The sequence below is a fragment of the Pituophis catenifer genome, unplaced genomic scaffold (genome assembly GCF_029215685.1).
Source record: "Pituophis catenifer annectens isolate HBS135680 unplaced genomic scaffold, rPitCat1.0.hap2 SCAF_1, whole genome shotgun sequence".
Classification (NCBI taxonomy): domain Eukaryota; kingdom Metazoa; phylum Chordata; class Lepidosauria; order Squamata; family Colubridae; genus Pituophis; species Pituophis catenifer.
In genome coordinates, this window is record NW_027256881.1 from 231,697,098 (window position 1) to 231,715,528 (window position 18,431).

General features: G+C 38.4%; 1 protein-coding gene and 1 long non-coding RNA gene across 2 annotated transcripts; one reads left to right on the forward strand and one right to left on the reverse strand.

Annotated features, from left to right (window-relative positions):
* The first annotated feature begins 398 nt into the window (after positions 1-398).
* SLC23A3 (solute carrier family 23 member 3) lies at positions 399-18,150 on the forward strand. The gene is made up of 12 exons (XM_070957141.1): positions 399-497; positions 896-1,059; positions 2,416-2,510; positions 9,039-9,112; positions 11,580-11,761; positions 12,413-12,536; positions 13,042-13,189; positions 13,267-13,520; positions 14,787-14,892; positions 15,912-16,079; positions 16,750-16,845; positions 17,452-18,150. Exons 1-12 carry the CDS (start codon positions 399-401, stop codon positions 17,853-17,855), a joined length of 1,914 nt encoding a protein of 637 aa, XP_070813242.1. The 3' UTR covers positions 17,856-18,150.
* Positions 16,014-17,622, reverse strand: LOC139327337 (uncharacterized). The gene is made up of 3 exons (XR_011601664.1): positions 17,566-17,622; positions 16,361-16,400; positions 16,014-16,126 (listed from the first exon to the last, which is right to left on the reverse strand). It is a non-coding gene; the product is annotated as an uncharacterized lncRNA (long non-coding RNA).
* Positions 18,151-18,431: the final 281 nt, after the last annotated feature.

The window sequence follows — 18,431 nt, forward strand, 5'->3', positions numbered from 1 at the left end:
CTCCACTTCCATTAAGCCTTAGCTCAACATAAATGATGAATCAACAATGAACAACTCATTAACTTATGAACTGCATATGTTAACATGGTTCCTATTTTAGAACAGTGAGCAAATATCCAAAAATGTTTCTCTCCTTTGCTTCTCCTTTCAGCCCGGCTCATTCATGTCTTACCCTCCCAATGCAGGGTAAGTAACAGGCCTGTTACTTGGCAAGCCAAGTTAATAGCTAATGGACTGAAGAATTGTGGCCTGGAAGGGCCAAAGGTGGAAGTTCAGACCCAAATAGCCAATAAAATGAACAACAAAAGGAAAGGGAGGAGTTGGAAAGAATCTCTCCTGTTGCTAGGTCACTTTTCAGACAGGAGTGCAACATTAAGGGAAAGGAAGAAGTCAGCAGCATGAGCAAAGCCAACAGAGCTTCCCAAAGCATCCTGTCCCTTGCTCAAATAGGGCCCAAATGGCCTTCCTGGCCTATAAGTTGCTTATTGGCTTTGCAGGTGAGTAGAGTTACTAGGAGGTAATATTCCACTGGAGAAGTATTCAAACTCTCTTGTGATGGGTAGTGGCAGGTGAGAAATTGTTTCTAATTAATTGGAAAGTGATTTCAGCATGTTGGTTGTCCAGCAATAATCCTGATATGCATGTGTGTCATGTTAGTAAGGCAAAATCCATGGGGTGTTATAATTATTAGCTGATTATTATTTTTAACTGATGAGCTACACTTTGATGTGTTACTCTAGGGGTGGGACAGAAATTATAGATCTGATTGAAGATATTGGACAGCAATTAGATAGACAAGCCTTCTAGATACACTATGCTATCTTATGAACAAGGACAGTAGCTTTATAAAGGGTGGGTAAGTGTTCTACTGTAGCCCATTGTTCCTTCTCTCTAGCATCTCCTGGTCCAGGTGTCTTTTCTCTGTGTGTTTCATTTTCTCTTCATTGCCAAACTGCCCAAGGAGCAACTGAAGGAGACTCCATCTTGGGATGGACTTCTAGCACATAATCTCTTTGCTTGTGGCATCTCCACGGCCATTCAATGTAACCTGGGTACCAGGTAAGATGGTTTTAATCCTTCTTCCCCCATATTCCCACAATCTTCCCTAGGGCCCATTTGGTTCAGTTATGGATGAAAGCCAAAGTGGTTCAGTGACAATGTTGAACAATGAACAAGGAGATTCAGATTGAGGCCTACCTTCAGCCAAGGAATCTCCCAGGATGATTTGGGACTAGTCATTACCCAGCTTCAAAAGGTTGCTATTGAAATACAGTTGGAGGAGGGAGGTGTTTAATACTGTCTAAGAGGAAAAGCTGCCCATAGGTTTGACAAACAAAGAAAATAAAATAGGCAATCCACAATGGCAGAGCTATTGGTATGGAATGATGTCGTCAGAGGCTGAGGAGAAAGAAGGGTAGGCTGGTTGCTACATTCTACTCCTTTCAGGTTGTGATGCTTTGTGCTGTTCTTCTGAATTTTTAAAATTTGCAGCTTTCAAGACTGGGCCAGGATGTAAGAACAACTGAGGGACAATGTTTACTCTTTGCCCATCAGCCAGGATACAATTGGCCCCATGATCAAAGGAGATGATCAACACATCCAGTATGGATGTATTCTATATTACATTTTTAAAAAAGCACCAATAAGACTTTTACTGAAGAAAACTTCCCTCAGCCTGGGAGATATTTGTAGGCCTGTCTCAAATGTTCAATTTCAGGAAAAGATTGATCAAGAAGCAGCTCCAGTTACAAATGTATCTGCAACTGCAGATACATTTGAATTATAATGGTTTTTCTGGTTCCATTTCAGTCAAGCTTTCAGCCAGGATAATTTATTGAATGAATGACCTTCATTAGATATGGGATAGGAGGAAAAATGGCCTCGTTAATTCTTCTGGATTTCTTGGAACCTTTCGGTACCATCAACAATAGCATCTTTTTAGAACCTCTGGTAGAATTGGGGCTTGGAGCCATAAAATAATGGCTCCAAGCCCCAGTGGTTCTGGTCCATCCTGTCAGACTGTGCCCAGAAGGTGGTCCTGGGAGACTATTGTTGAACACAACAAAGGCGTATCTTTCTTGCTTTTTTGGATAACTGTATTAACAGTTTTAAAAAAGAAGATAAAAGCTAACACAAACTGATAAAAAGAAAGGAGGGGAAAGAAAGACATCAAAGAGAAAGCTAAAAGTGCAAGAAACAAAACAAGAAAAAGAAAGAAAGAAAAATTAAAAAGAGCCCTCCTCCCCCAAGTTGTTTTACTTTATATAATCTTATGTTCTTAGAAGTCTAGGCAGAATATAGAAAGGATATGTTGTGTGTCTAGAAAGCTAACTTTGGAGATGGATAATAACTCCTCAGTATAAGAAGTTGCCACCAGTCCTTCCACCATGTTTATTGCCTTTCTCATCCCTGCAGATTGCCTCTGGTGCAGGCTCCGTCTTTTGAATTCCTTATCCCAGCCATGGTACTGACCCAGCAGATGGCTCCTGCTCATCAATCAAAAGAAAACAGTGAGTTATGGTCTACAGCACCCACCACTCCTTCAAAAACATATCACTAGACACAAGGCATTGTAATGACAATAACAAAGCTGGCAGATTCCCTATGTCACTTTCTTTGGATTTAGCAAAAGTTGTCATATTCAGTGGAAACCAGGTGGTGATGACAGGTGTCTGATTTCATTGTAAATCCATCCCTTAGAACAGGGGTGGGCAATTGTGGCTCTTTTACAACCTGTGGACTTCAACTCCCAGAATTCCTGAGAAGCAAGCTGTCTCAGGAATTCTGAGAGTTGAAGTCCACAGGTTGTAAAAGAGCCACAATTGCCCACCCCTGCCTTAGAAGAACTAATGTAACCATCTCATATTATATCAGGACAAAATGCACACCTTGCCTTGTCCAATCAGTAGAAAGGCCATCTAAAGCAGTCTTCTGTTTCCACCTGTGCTCCCTGTACAGGTAAAATATGGAAGGTAACAGCTGCTTTTTATCCTTACCTTTTGATACACTCTTTCTATTTTTTCTTTCTTTTCTAAATGATGAAAAAGTTTTAATCAGAGGGCCGTAGTTAATATTTTCAGTTATTGTTTGGGTTCAGATTTTGTTCTATTTGCCCTTTGATTTCCATTCTTTCATTTAGAATCTTTTCTCTAGTGAATTCTATAGATTCTGGGGTTTCCCCCTTTCCTTAATATTTTTTTTGTTCTGAGAACTCAGTACAAATGTACTGTCAGATATAAATGCCTTATTCTCTAATGTGTAAATAATGTATATATGGAACATCAGGGGTTAACTTATTCTTTGGACTTTAATGTATTCATAATTTACCACTCCCATTCCTGGCTCCACCCCTTGTATATATAAGGAGCCATCCTCCCCATTTTCATTGCTTCTATCTTGAATATTCAGCGAATATAGAATGCCTATTATGATTAAAGAGAAATATATTTAAATCTCTAACTTCTATTATCTTTATTGAGTCTGATCCTGAAAATATTGCAACAAGCTGGTAGCAGAGGATGGTTAATTGACTCAATAAGTAATAAAAAATGTCCAAGAAAGATAGGCCCAACACCAGGGCCTACAGCAAAGAAATAGAAACTGACCAAGAGACAATCAACGAATCCACTAATGCGATTTCGAGAGAATCCGAAGAATACACCACTGAAGAAGAAGAACTGATGAGTGAAAATAACGACCAAGAAGAAATCGAGATAGAAAATAACGAACTCAGGTCTGAGATATTAAAGATACTAAAAAGCCAAAAGAATGATGAAAGCCTCATCGCGGACCTCCAGGAGATGCTGAGAAACAGCGGAGCAGCGAGAGAGAAAAACGTCATTAAAGAAAAACCCAAAGATCAAAAAACTGTGAGTGAAATGACTACTGAGAAAATAGTTGTAAAAAAGAAAAGATGTGACATCGCGCGAAATTTTGAATGGCAGCCATCTTGTTTTCAACGAACTTCAAAAGAGAGTGAAGCGGAGCCAATCAAAACGCTCAGTTCAAAATTTCTGGCGCGAAAAACGCTATCAGACGAAGAAAGTGAAAAAGAAATCTCAAACTCTTCAGATGAACCAAAATCAGAAAGTGAAGACGATTTAACAAAGTCTCAAGTAAAGTCAGCAATGAAAACGCTTTTTGCTGCTTTTGGGCCAAGATTGAAAATTTCCAAGACATCAACAAAGAAGCAAGAAATCAAACCGACAACTCAAGACCTGCACGCTCCCATCCTGACTTCGAAAACGACGACACCCGAGCCCAGAGAGCCATGCCGATTCCGTCCTACACCGCAGACAGAATCGAGTGCCAGCGCACACAAGAGAAAGAAAAGAACCGTCGCCACCACCAAAGCCCCAAAAACCGAGCCAGAGACCGACTCATCTGAAGAGGAGCGGATCGAGAGAGCTGAAATGGAGAGAACCTTCCACAACAGCGCCAAAGAAGAAATGAGCAACGCGCATGTGCAAAACTACGTAGACGGCCCCGAAAGACTTGAACTGGCCAGAGAATCGCGCAGACTCGTTACAAGCATCCCAATGCCGTTCTGTAATTTCCTGCACTTGAGAGACCACGGACTGCCTCAGGTTGTAAGTAATGGACAGAATAATGTAGGGAATTTACCCAGTGACTTCCCAAAACTTAGAGTTGATGGCATTAATTTACAAGAGTGGTACCAACAGCTTCAGGTTATTTTTATGAAAGAAAATTTACTATTCTTTATAACTAGTCCTCCAAGAAGACCTTGGACTTTAAAAATAGATTGTTTACATCATAGAGCATTTTTCATAATAATTTCTAGCGTGTCTCCTGCAATGTATCATAGCATCAAACCAAACCTAACTGTATCAGAAATAATTCAATGCATGTTTAATCTATTTCACAGCGATAGCGTAGCCACAACCACGAGAATGTCTAAGGATTTCTTTTCTTCTAGAGTGAAACCAGGGGTTTCTATAAGTGAGCATTTGATAAATCTAAACAAAATAAGAGCAGAGCTGCAATTGAGGGGGGAAGTGATTTCAGATCAAACAATGAAAAGTGTTATTATCAATTCACTTGATCCATCATGGGATAGCTTTATGTCACACTTAGATACCATTAATTTGGGATATTTATCAATAGAAAGTTTATCTAACAAATTGATAGCAGAAGACAATTCAAGAAAAAATCGTTTCAGTAACCAAACAGAACACAAATCTTTTAGGAAAGTAGTCTTTCAAGATAAATATAATGAGGCCTTTAGATGCCACAATTGTGGATCCAGGGAACACAGTAGAAGAGACTGTCCCAAAGTCCCAAGGGAAAGACATAGGCCAGAATACAGGAGCAAATACAATTACAGACAATCTTCCACAGATAGACACAAATATAGAAGTCCACCAAATTACAGAGAAAGTAGAGGGGGTAGAGAAAATTCAAAAGAGAGAAAATCTGGGTCACTAAATGGGCTAAATAAACAAGACAGCACCAGAACACAACAAGATGAGAACAATAATTGGCTTATTGATTCTGGTGCAACAAATCACACCACTAACAACAAAAGTATATTATCTTCATTTACAGAAGATAAGTTTGTGATAAAGGTAGCTAATCAAGAAAAGGTTCAAGTATTAGGCAGAGGAAATGTGACCTTGCCTGGTTTAGGGAAAATAGAGGGGGTATTATTAATCCCAGAAATACCTCACAACATACTGAGTGCCATAAAACTAAGCAGAGAATCTGACATCAATATAGTTTTCTCAAAGGGGAAAGCAACTATAGAAAAGAACAAAACAAATGTAGGCACTGTGATGATAAAAGGGGGTCTACCCTATCTGATAACCAAAGAAAGATGGTTACATAACATTGATTCAAATATGGAAGATTGTATTGAAGCAGATGATGAAAATGTCAGTAACAGTGACAATGATGAATGTAAAATAACTCATGATAACAAAAATACACACAATGAGAAGAAACCAAAAATAGGTAAACCAATTCATGATGAGTGTGCTCACATCTTACATAGGAAGTTAGGACATGCAAGCTTTCCTGTAGTACAAAAAATGACTGAACACGCAGAAGGTGTCAAAATAAAAAATTGTGAAAATTATTTGGAATGCTCAGTATGTAAATCCACCAAACTAAAAACCAGTCCCAGACCAAAAAAATCTAACAGATCAACCAACAATATTTTTGATTTGGTACATATGGACTTAGTTGGTCCATTAACTCCATCAATTACCTATAGAAAACGTTACTTCCTAACAATAGTGGATGATTACAGTCGCTATGGTTTTGTTTACACATTAAAGCACAAGGATGAAACCTTTCAGAAATTTAAGGAATTCTACAAACGCATAGAAACACAACATAATATTAGAATAAAACAAATTATGACAGATAGGGGATGTGAATTCATGTCTAAAGAATTCTCCCAATGGTTAAAGGATAGAGGGATGCTACATTTCACGTCCAATCCATTTTCTGCATTTCAAAATGGGATTGCAGAGAGAAAGAATTCCACACTACAAACCATGATTAGATGCACATTAGAGGATGCTGGTTTAGGCAAACAATTTTGGTCAGAAGCCTTACATTATTCAAATTACACTCAAAATAGGACATGGTCCAGTATTGTGAATAAGACACCATATGAGGTGATGTACAATAGAAAACCCAAATTAGCACACATGCACATATTTGGAGTTACTGCAGACGTACACATACCTAAACAATTAAGGAGAAAGGGAGAAAACGTATCCAGGAGATTAAGATTCATGGGATACGAAACTGGAACCAAAGGGTACAGATTCATTGATAATAATAACAAATTTATAGTATCCAGAACAGCTGTGTTCCATGAGCAGGCCAATTGGTCTAAATTGCACCTTAATGAAATATTTCCTAATAAAAGCAAAGATAATATATCTTGCGAGGAAGGAACAACAGAAATTCAAAGTATTAACAAAAGTAAGAACAAAACCAAAACTTGGACAAACAGTCAGCATAAAATAAAGACAGACACATTAACAAAAAAGGAAGCTAGATTTTTACATGACAACCATAGCAAACCTGAAAGAAATATTAGAAACAATAGAAACCAAATACCAAATAAATACAAAGATTACATAATGCATATGGATAGAGAACAAATAACACCTAATACATATGAGGAAGTATTGAAACTTCCCCGTGAAGAAAGAGAAAAATGGGAACTAGCTATGGAAAAAGAGATGGAAAGTTTACAAGGATTAAATGTATTCACACCTGCGATCGCACCTAAGGATAAAACAATTATAGGTACCAGGTGGATTTATAAAATTAAGAATTTAGAAGGAGGTAATACCTTATACAAGGCCAGACTAGTTGCACAAGGTTATGCACAAAAATATCCAGAAGACTATACTGACACATATTCACCAACAGTGAGAACAGAGAGTGTCAAAACAGCTCTTGTAATAGCATCTGCACTCAATCTGGACGTGTTTCAGTATGACATACAGACTGCATACTTACATGCAAAATTAGATAAGGAAATATATGTAAGAGCACCACACAGTCAATACACTAATAAGAACGAAATTTGGTTATTAAATAAGAGTCTGTATGGATTGAAGCAATCTGGAAAAAGATGGTACGATTGTTTGGTAAAAGTACTTAAAACCATGGATTTCAACGCCACCACTGCTGATAACTGTTTCTTTGTAAAAAAAAGTAATGATCATATTGAATTTGTATTAATTTATGTGGATGATATTTTATATATTGGAAAGCATAAAGAGAGCAGGGAAATCTTTGTAAATAAGTTAAACGAACACTTCTCTTTGAAATCACTAGGTAGAGTGAACAAATACCTTGGTGTACAAATTAACAAAACAAAAAGGGGATTCAAACTTACTCAGAAAGATAAAATCATTGAACTCCTAAACAAATGTAACTTAAATAATGCCAAGACATGTGACACACCTATGCAAACTGATTTTCTCAGAAACATTGATGAATCTTCCCCTGAGTTTAAGGACAACACATTTTACAGATCAGTTATAGGTTCACTCCTTTATATATCCAATTGGACTAGGCCAGATATTGCATTACCTCTCAATTTATTGTCAAGATATGTTAGCAGACCAACCTTGTATCATTGGGAAGCTGTCAAAAGAATTTTAAGATATCTAAAAAGTACATTAGATTTTTGTTTAATATTGGAACCCAATAATGACAAAGAACCAAAAATTACTTGTTATGCTGATGCAGATTGGGCTGGTGATACATCATGCAGAAAGAGTACCTCTGGTTATGTTTTTCTATTGAACGATTGTCCAGTTTACTGGTATACTGGTAAACAAGAACTGGTAGCCACTTCTACCACAGAAGCGGAATATGTTTGCTTGTCTAAAGCTGCAAATAACCTTGTATGGTTCAATGATTTGATCACAGATATTTGGAAGAAACCTACTTTACCATTTATTATGCATGAAGACAATAAAGCAGCCATTGAAATATCTAGATCCGATGCAATTGGACAAAGGTCCAGGCATATTGATATAAAATTTAAGCACGTGAGACAACTATCTCAAGACGGATTCATCAAAGCAATACATTGTGATACTTCTGAACAATTAGCTGACATATTAACAAAACCCTTACCTTCTAAACAACACAAATATTTAACTTCTAAATTATATGTATTATATTGTCCTGAATCTGAATGTAACTGGTGTTGTATAACGAACCGGCATTTAGAGGGGGATTTGTCAGATATAAATGCCTTATTCTCTAATGTGTAAATAATGTATATATGGAACATCAGGGGTTAACTTATTCTTTGGACTTTAATGTATTCATAATTTACCACTCCCATTCCTGGCTCCACCCCTTGTATATATAAGGAGCCATCCTCCCCATTTTCATTGCTTCTATCTTGAATATTCAGCGAATATAGAATGCCTATTATGATTAAAGAGAAATATATTTAAATCTCTAACTTCTATTATCTTTATTGAGTCTGATCCTGAAAATATTGCAACATGTACATATCCTTCTTTTTCATTTAGGCACCGAGGCTCCTGAAATATGTGCTGGGCTAAGCTGTGAGAACACAAGAAACCCGATGCAATTATTCCATGAGGTTGGTAGATTTGATGATCTGTCAGAGAGCAAAGTTGGCTCTAGGATAACTAGCACTCAGATAAGAGTGCCAAACAATAGCACCTTGGGCTCAAGAGAGAACTGGAGAACAGGGGGAAAAAATTCTGTTGTGTGAAGAGAAGTACATTTTATAATACTTTCAGGGCTTTTAGTGCTTGGTAATATTATGTATGCATCAGTTGCCTGCTTAGTTTAGTGTAGGACAATTGATGACAAGCTACATACCGAAAAAACCACAGATGTTAAGCTAGCAGATGGAAATTTATTAATATCCAAATAGCTTGTCAGTTTAGAGGAGAAATGTAGATATTTATTACACTGCTTTTAAACGGTTGTTAAATTATAACTTTATGTTAGCCTTTTGCAACAAAAACAGCAGTCTTGGGCAAAGGCTTGGGGTGTCATACTGGAAGTGGTTAATAGACTGAAATAAGACCCCACCTCCTCCCCATATGCAGCTTGCTCCTTTCCTTGCCATCTTTGTTAATATTTAAGTCAATTTTAATGTTAATAACTATTGTTTTCATGTTTTATTGTGTTGCATTTATTTGGTTGTAAGACACCTGGAGTCCCCTGTAGGTGAGATGGGAATAAAACAAAACAAAACAAAACAAAACAAAACAAAACAAAACAAAACAAAACAAAACAAAACAAAACAAAACAAAACACCAATCATTAGATTATTGCTGAAATCAAATCATAGTTCTCTTAATGCACTGAATAGAGTGGACTATGATCCATGAAAGATTATGAAATAATATACTGTTTAATTTTTGAAGTTTTTTTTTATTTTTATACAGGTAGTCCTCGACTTACAACAGTTCACTTAGTGACCGTTCAAAGTTGCAAAGGCACTGAAATAAGTGACTTATGACCATTTTTCACACTTACGACTTGCAGCATCTCCATGGTCACATGATCAAAGTTCAGATGCTTGGCAACTGACTCACATTTATGACGGTTGCGGTGTCCTGGGGTCATGTGATCAGTTTTTCCAACCTTTTGACAGGCAAAGTCAATGGGGAATCCAAATTCACTTTAATAACCATGTTATTAACTTAACAAATACAATGATTCACTTAGCAACTGTGGCAAGAAAAGTCATAAAATGGGGCAAACTCACTTAACAAATGTTTCACTTGGCAACATAAATTTTGGGGTCAATTGTGCTCGTAACTCAAGGACTACCTGTACTTCTCAAAAATGCTAATAAGCACAGTTCAGCATCCACTTCAGTTTGCCATCTAGCAAAGCACCTCTAACCTCCGGGCCAATTCTGCTACAGTCTCTTTTCATGTCAGAGAACAATTTGGTAATAATGCCAAAGCCATAGCTTCTTGACAGCAAGAAAGGAAACAGTCGTCATGTAATGGTTGAAAGGTTGAAAGGTGAAGAAATGGTAGACCTTTCTCTTGCCAAATTGGTAGGTTGTCCGAATGCTCCACGCCCCTCAGGCAGGGGTGAAATCTACATACCTTCCCTACCGGTTCAGAAGTCACATCCGCGCGCGGACCCTCTGTGGATATGCAAATCCTTCTGCATATGCGCAGAGGGTAAGAAACAGGTTAGTAACGACGACTGGGTGGGTGGGCAGAGCCTTGCGCTGGCATCACTACCAGTTCTCCGAACCACCCACCACCATCGTTACCAGGTAGCATTTCACCCCTGCCTGCCCCAGGTTAATCTATTTTGTCTGCATGGAAGTAGAAAGATGGAGCAGCAATCATGAGAAGGCATTGTTATTCCCCCACCCCCATCCTCACAACTCCCAGTGAAACAGTGGTGAAATCCAAATTTTTTTACTACCGGTTCTGTGGACGTGGCTTGGTGGGCATGCTGTGGCTTGGTGGGCGTGGCTTGGTGGGCGTGGCAGGGAAAGGATACTGCAAAATCTCCATTCCCACCCCACTCCAGGGGAAGGATACTGCAAAATCTCCATTCCCACCCCCCTCCTGGGGGGAGGATATTGCAAAATCTCCATTCCCACCCCACCCCATTCCCACCCCACCCACGCCAGTCAGAGGTGGTATTTGCCAGTTCTCCAAACTACCCAAAATTTCTGCTGCCAGTTCTCCAAACTGTTCAAAATTTCCGCTACCGGTTCTCCAGATCCTGTCAGAAGCTGCTGGATTTCACCTCTGCTGTGAAATGGGTTAGGATAAATGTAACTGGCCAAAATCCACTCAGTGAGGTTCAGAATAAGTGGAGATTTGAATTTAGGCCTCCCTCAGTCCTAAACCAGCATTCTAACTCTACTTCCCTAATCTGAGCATGCTACAAGAAATCACCATATAGTATGTCCAGAATTTTGGGAGCTGAATTTCACACATCTCGACTAATCAAGTTGGGAAGGGGTACTGCATTATTATATTGCTCTGGCTTTTCTACAGGATTTCTTCTAATAAATCCTATAGCTTTAATAATATTTCCACTCTTCCCTCCTCCAGATCTCTGGTGCAGTACTAGTCTCTGGTCTAGTACAGATGCTGTTGGGAGTGTCTGGAGCCTGTGGATGGATTGTCCATCATTGTGGCCCCATGGTCCTGGCCCCAAGCCTTTCTGTTATAGGACTTTCAGCTTACAAGCCTGCTGCTCTTTTCTGTTCTGAGAACTGGATAATCGCTGTGCTGTAGGTTCTTCAACACTTTTTCCCTAACTCATTTCAGAAAACCAGCCAAATATCAGATACCTTTTCCAACCATTATGTGGTAACCAGAGGTTCTCTAAGAAGTGGCATGAGTATTCCAGCTGATTGGTTCTTTCACAGAAAGCTCTAAGAGGGCTTCTTAATGCTGAAATTGAAATCCAGGTGTTCTTAAAACACAATATGTTTCTCATTTTTAAATATTCACCTATGACATTTTGAATTCCACAAAACTTTTTGTGAGGTAATGGCTGACATGCAAAGTTTAAATCTTGGGTTTTCCTTCTACTAATATAAGACCAATTTAAATATATGCCATTACCCTCATATTTACTTTTAAATGCAAGGTGCAAGATGTGCAAAATTCCATATTCTTGACTCTTTTTGTGTGGTTGGCATTTCTCTAAATGTATTGCCTCTAATACCAGAATAAGGATTTTAAATATACATACCTTAATACCCAGATATCCTCTTTGTGCAAAAGGGAAAAGGTTGGGTGTGAGGATGCTTCTGTTGTGTCTTTCACTTCAACTAAAGAGAATAAAGCTCCTGTATGGACAGATCTGTGTAAGACCAAGTTCCCTCTTCCTTTGGCAGTATATTACAGAACCTCACCTACCCTACCATCTTTTTCAGGCTTGTGTTGCTGTGTATTTTGATATCCCAGCATCTGGCTTCTTGTCGACTGCCTCACTGCCAGTGGAGCCAAACAAAGGGACTTTCTGTAACATTTGATGATCCAGCCCTCCACATGTTTTCGGTACCAATTCATGAGTTATTAGTTAAAAGTTAAGAATCAAACATCAGTGCCATAAAACAAACGAAAGGAGGTGATATCCTGGAGATCAACATCCCCAATGTAGTAACACATTTGACTCTCCTCTCTGAATCCAGGATGTGGGGAAACAGCTATGTTTTCAAGGTCCATTTAAGGGATAGCAGGATTGGGACTACTTAAACCTCCGGAATGGTTCCCGTTAGGTCCCATCAGAGGATGCTATGTTAAAGATGGGTGGATCGTGCCTAGTTACGAGATGGGGAGAGAAAATTGAAGACTCAGCCTCTATGTTGAGAAGGAGTCTTCTCACGTTCACTCAGTAGTGGGTTGCTACCGGTTTGCCTTGGTTTGAGTCAACCAAGTAGGAGCGGCTGCAGGAGGCTCCGCCAACCTGCCCGGACATCATCAAATACGATCTGCGCATGCACAGAACCAGTAGCAAAGGTAAGTGAAACCCACCCCTGAGTTCACTCTATATTTCCTGCAGGTTCTGCTGCCATTCTCTAGCATCTGGGTTATCTGTTGGATTCTTAGACCTGTTGCTTTCCCTTGGGACGGTTTGCATCCTTCCACACAACATCTTAACCTCAGCAACAGCACTCTGCAGTCCCCATGGTTCAAAATACCTTACCCAGGTTAGTGAGTTGGCCAAGCCAGACTCTGCTTTTCCCTTGTGCTAATCTTCAGATTTCAATTCTTTTCTCTATTCCAGGTGAGCAGGGCTGGCCAGTCCTTAGCACCCATGCAATTGGTATTGGTGCTGCTATGGGGGTTACTGCAAGTGTGAACTCCATAGGCTGCTACCTGCTGTGCAGCAAAACCCTAAAGAATCCACCCCCACTGCGGCATTCATGTAACAGAGGACTCTGTGCTGAGGGTCTTGGCAGTCTCCTATCAGCTTTGCTGGGAAGCATGTCTGGAACTGCCTCCAGTATGTCCAATGCCTGTGCCAGCAGCTTGACTCAGGTACCAGTATGGGTTGGGGCCATGGGATTGCACAATGCAGAGATCTCACATGAAAATCAAAGCCCTTAAAGATTGGGGACATCAGCCCAGTTTCAGAAACAGCCTATAATATTCTTCATTTGTGTATGGAGATATGGTGGCTAGGTTCATACAACAAGCTAAGCCTTAATACAGTTCACCTTTTGTGACTTAGAATGTTTTAGGAGTCCATAGATTCATGGTTTATAGGCTACAGTTCTTGGTAAGTGTTGTGTGAACCCACCCAAGTCTAAATATCTTATATGAACACAGACATTCAGCTAGATAATGACTCAATTTCTTTACATTTTTCTCCTAAGAATAGACAAAGCAATTTATTCCTTTTGGTTTCTTTCACTTTGGGCTTGCCATGTTCATTGAGCTGTACATACTACTTACTTTATTGAATGAACTGTATTTTATTAAATTATGATACTATAGTTATAATCTATTTTTCTTTTGGGAATTCAAGTCAATTTAATATGGAATCTCTCTCCAGTTTTTAACTTCACAATAACTAGGAGGAGCATGATTGAGTTAGGGTGTTCATGGGATTTCCACAATTTGAGCTCCAGGAGGAAGAACATCTGAGCCCATCCAGATATTGGGGCGAATGGGAAATGCCAGAGAAGTACAGGTAGTCCTCAACGTACGACCACAATTGAGTCCAATACTTATGTTGCTAAATGAGAAATTTGTTAGGTGAGTTTTGCCCCATTTTATGACTTTTTTTTGGCCACATTTGTTGAGTGAATCACTGCAGTTGTTAAATTAGTAACATGGTTGTTAAATGAATCTGGCTTCCCCATTGACTTGGCTTGTGAGTAGTTGATCATATGACCTGGGACACTGCAACCGTCATAAATATGAGTCATCTGCCAAGTATCTGAATGTAAATCACATGACCATGGGGATGCGGCATCGGTCATAAGTATGAAAAATGATCATAAGTCACTTTTTACAGTGCCATTGTAACTTTGAACAGTCACTAAATGAACTGTTGTAAATTGAGGACTACTTGTACAAAGTAAGATTCACACACAGTATGACACATGCTGAAAAATCTGTTTCCAAATGAATGCGAGTATCACACATCTGAAGGGATTTTTTTCCTGTTTGTTTCATTTAATGGAGCCCTTTTACTCCGAGCTTCAATTTAGTTTAATGGCATGTAGAGAGATCTGTGAGGTAACATCCATGAGGCCAACTTAGTAAGAGATGAGCTTTCATTCTGTTTTCCATATTCAGGCTACCTCATATCGCTCAGTGTGGATTGGGGCATTGGCAAGCGTAGTGTTGGGCCTCTCTCCCCGTCTCATGGGATTTCTTACCACCATCCCTCTTGGAATTCATGGTAATAAATGCTTTCTGTATATCTCCCTGTGCATAGATTGGGGGTATCTTGGACCACTATCTGCTTATTCACATCAGTGAGATAAACTGGTCCTGCCTCTTTTTTGAACTGAATTGAATACTTTATTTGGCCAAGTGTGATTAGACATACAAGGCATTTGTCTCCAATGCAGAAGCTCTCAGTGTACATGCAAAGTGACAGAATAATTATAATCACAACAACAACAATAATAATGGGGAAGATAATAAGATCAATAATAATGCTACAGCCATACTGCGTTGGTAAATAAACATAGACATTAGACAGCATTGGGAGAATTAGGTGTTCAGCAGAGTGATGGCACAAGGGAAAAAACCTGTCCCAGTTGATATGGCCTGCAATGTCCCATACCACCATCCCGAGGTGATGAGTTGAAACAGTTTATGTCCAGGGTGTGAGGGGTCTGCAGATATCTTCTCAGCCCCCCTTCTGACCTTCACAATATACAGGTCTTCTATAGAAGGCAGGCTGGTTGCAATTGTTGTTTCTGTAGTCTTAACTATCAGTTGGGAGTCTGTACCTATTCTGCTTGGTTGCTGTACGTAAACCAAAATTTAAAAAACAGATAATTCTGGAACTTTATTTCTGGAGACAGGGACTCTGCATGGTCATTTTTAGCAGTGCTCGACTCCCAGAAAATGTCAGGGGTACACTCCTTGATTGTGGGTGCTTCCTGACAATTTTTTAAACTCACCCTGTCTTATTTATGGGATATTATGGGAACAGAGGTATTATTACTGATTTCCATTTGTAATTCTATTTGCAACAGCCATTAGAATTTTTCCATCTTTTTTTTTCTTACCATAAAAAGATCTGTTAGGCAGGAAAAGATGGAAAAGCAGAATGCCTGTTGCTTGGTAGCACCAGGAAATGGCCATCTAAAATTACTCTTTATTCTACTACTCTGTCCTAACATCAAATGAATTCTGTTCTGCTTTTTTCATTCATGGGGTATCTTTGATCGCCAATGCTGTCTTCAGGAGGAGTGCTTTGCGTAACATACAGTGTAGCTGTGGGTACCGGTGTCTCCTACTTCCAATACACAGATATTGATTCGGGCAGGAATATCTTCATTGTAGGCTTCACCATGTTCATGGGACTTCTGGTTCCAAAGTGGCTGTTTGGAGCACCTGGATCCCTTACCACAGGTACTGGCTGGGGGTGGAGTGGGGTGAGGATTTCTGCATGCTCAGAGCTATAAGAAGTATAGCAAGACAAATGAAAAGGGCATGATTTTTTTTAAACCAGATGTTTTATTTTAATGACTTGTTTCATTCCCAACCAGCAAGACTATTTCTAATCCTGGCCTATAATAAGAGTTATAATAATCAAAATATCTGGACAGTACATGTAAACTCTGCCTGTGTTAATACATTCTGAAAGTACAAGTAATTCTTTACAAACTTATAATAATGAGATAACTTACAACCTTCAAACAAGCGTCCCTTGATCCAGGCTGCTGAATTAAGCTATATTGAAATTAAAGAGAAACAGAAATAAATGATTTTAGATAAATTGTTGAAGATGTTATTTTTCCCATATGAAGCTTACTAAGTGTGAAGATGTGCAGATAAGGACTTTATTTGTGTTATCACTCATTCTGTGGAGATTTAGATCTTCCTGGCTGTGGGATTATTATTTAGGAATTCCCTTTCAAATGTAATTGCTAGGCAAAAGCTCTATTTCAACAAATATCTTTTTCTTTTGTCACTTCTATTTTTAATTCTTTGCGGATTAAATTAGATCTACGCGGGAAATGTTACATATAAAACATCAGGACATGACATTGTTAAATTAATAATGATGCTCTTTCTACAGGCTATATCCCATTAGACCTCTTTCTGCTTTCTTTGTTGATGGTTCCTTCTTTTATAACTGGATTCCTATCCTTCTTCTTAGAAAACACAGTCTCAGGTGAGGAGACAGATTTACTTATTCTGATGAGTTATTGAGACAGGTCTTCTAAAGTTAATTATTCATAATTTAATGTTATTGCCAGAGACAATAATTGCTGCATGTAAGAGTTTGATAAGAGTTTTGGATTAGTCATATTGCTGAAAATTCTTTGTATATTTATTGATTAGTGGGAGTAACTGTTAATTTTAAGTTATTTTGATTGTTATTCTGAAGGTAGTTTTCTCAAAGCTTTTTAGAGATGGTCTATAATTATGTTGCATTCAGTGAACAGAAGTATACTTGCCTAGACTGTAAGATATACTGTTCTCAGTTGAGTCACCTTTTAAAAAATTCTCTCCTAAAATGTTAGCAAGGTCTTGTTATTAACGGCAGCAAGTCAAAACAATTTTTTAACCAAATTTTTATACATCTGATTCTTAGCTGCTTATGGACTTCTTTTATTTGCTTAGTACAGCACTTACACAGTTTTAACATTGCAAACTGCTTTGAGGGCCAAAAGATGCAATTTATATTATTTTACAAACAATGAAAAAGGAAATTTTACCTCATAATTACAATCTACATTTATGGATATTTTGAATTGATACGATCATTTTTTTCAAGGTACTCTGCAAGAGCGTGGACTACTCAACCCTTTGTCAACAAGAAATCTAGAAACCGGAAGCAACTCGCTTCAACACAGAAAAGAAGAGGATTCTGCACAAAGATGTAAACTACCTTTAAACCCACAAAGGCATTTGCTGGCATCATGGTGTAAAGGGTTTCCTTTCTGTCTTCTCTGTCCCCTTGTGAAAAGTGAACAGGAAACTATGAATCATTATCCGTTATCCAAAGAACTGCACCACTTAGATGAAGAAACCACAGATCTACTGGTGAAAAGGGAAACAGTGAAACTGGAGTCAGAAATAGAGCTGGAAACAGAGAAGAAATTTAAAATTATGCAAGGGGATTTGGAGAATCATAAGCATGGTAGCTCAATGGTTCATGAGATAATTCCTCTCTGTTGATTTAAAAAGAAGCATCTTTCCTATAAAAATATTCTACAAAGACTATATAAATTACTTTGAAATTTCAAACATTTTGTTTGCAAACTGCCTTGGAGACAAAAATAATGTGACAATCTTTGTTAAACATGTATTTTAAAATTCTTCCTTTAGCATTTCTTTGCCTGAGATATTTGTTTGTTTATTTCCATCTCCCCAACTTCCATTAAGAGATTTTATTTTTCCGCTTGAGTGAATAGTTACTCCACACTAAAATAGACAGTGTGCAAACCTAGACCAGAATTCTAAGCCCAATTATATTAAAGTGCCTGTATTGGATAATGAATCTGTGGGGTTTTTTGTACTTCTCTTTCATTAAAGATCTGAATCTTTAATTATTCAATGAAAACCTTTATTTATCACTCAGATTGCCCAGAACAGAGGTATTCCTCCCAGTGTTGTTAGGTTATATTACAATCATCTTTACTGACTTAGGCTGAAATTGTCTCAAAATCCAATAATTCTGAAGGTCCTACACACTGCAATTATGTATATTGGGTTTTACAATAAAAATGTATTTAATGCTTTATTTTACATATT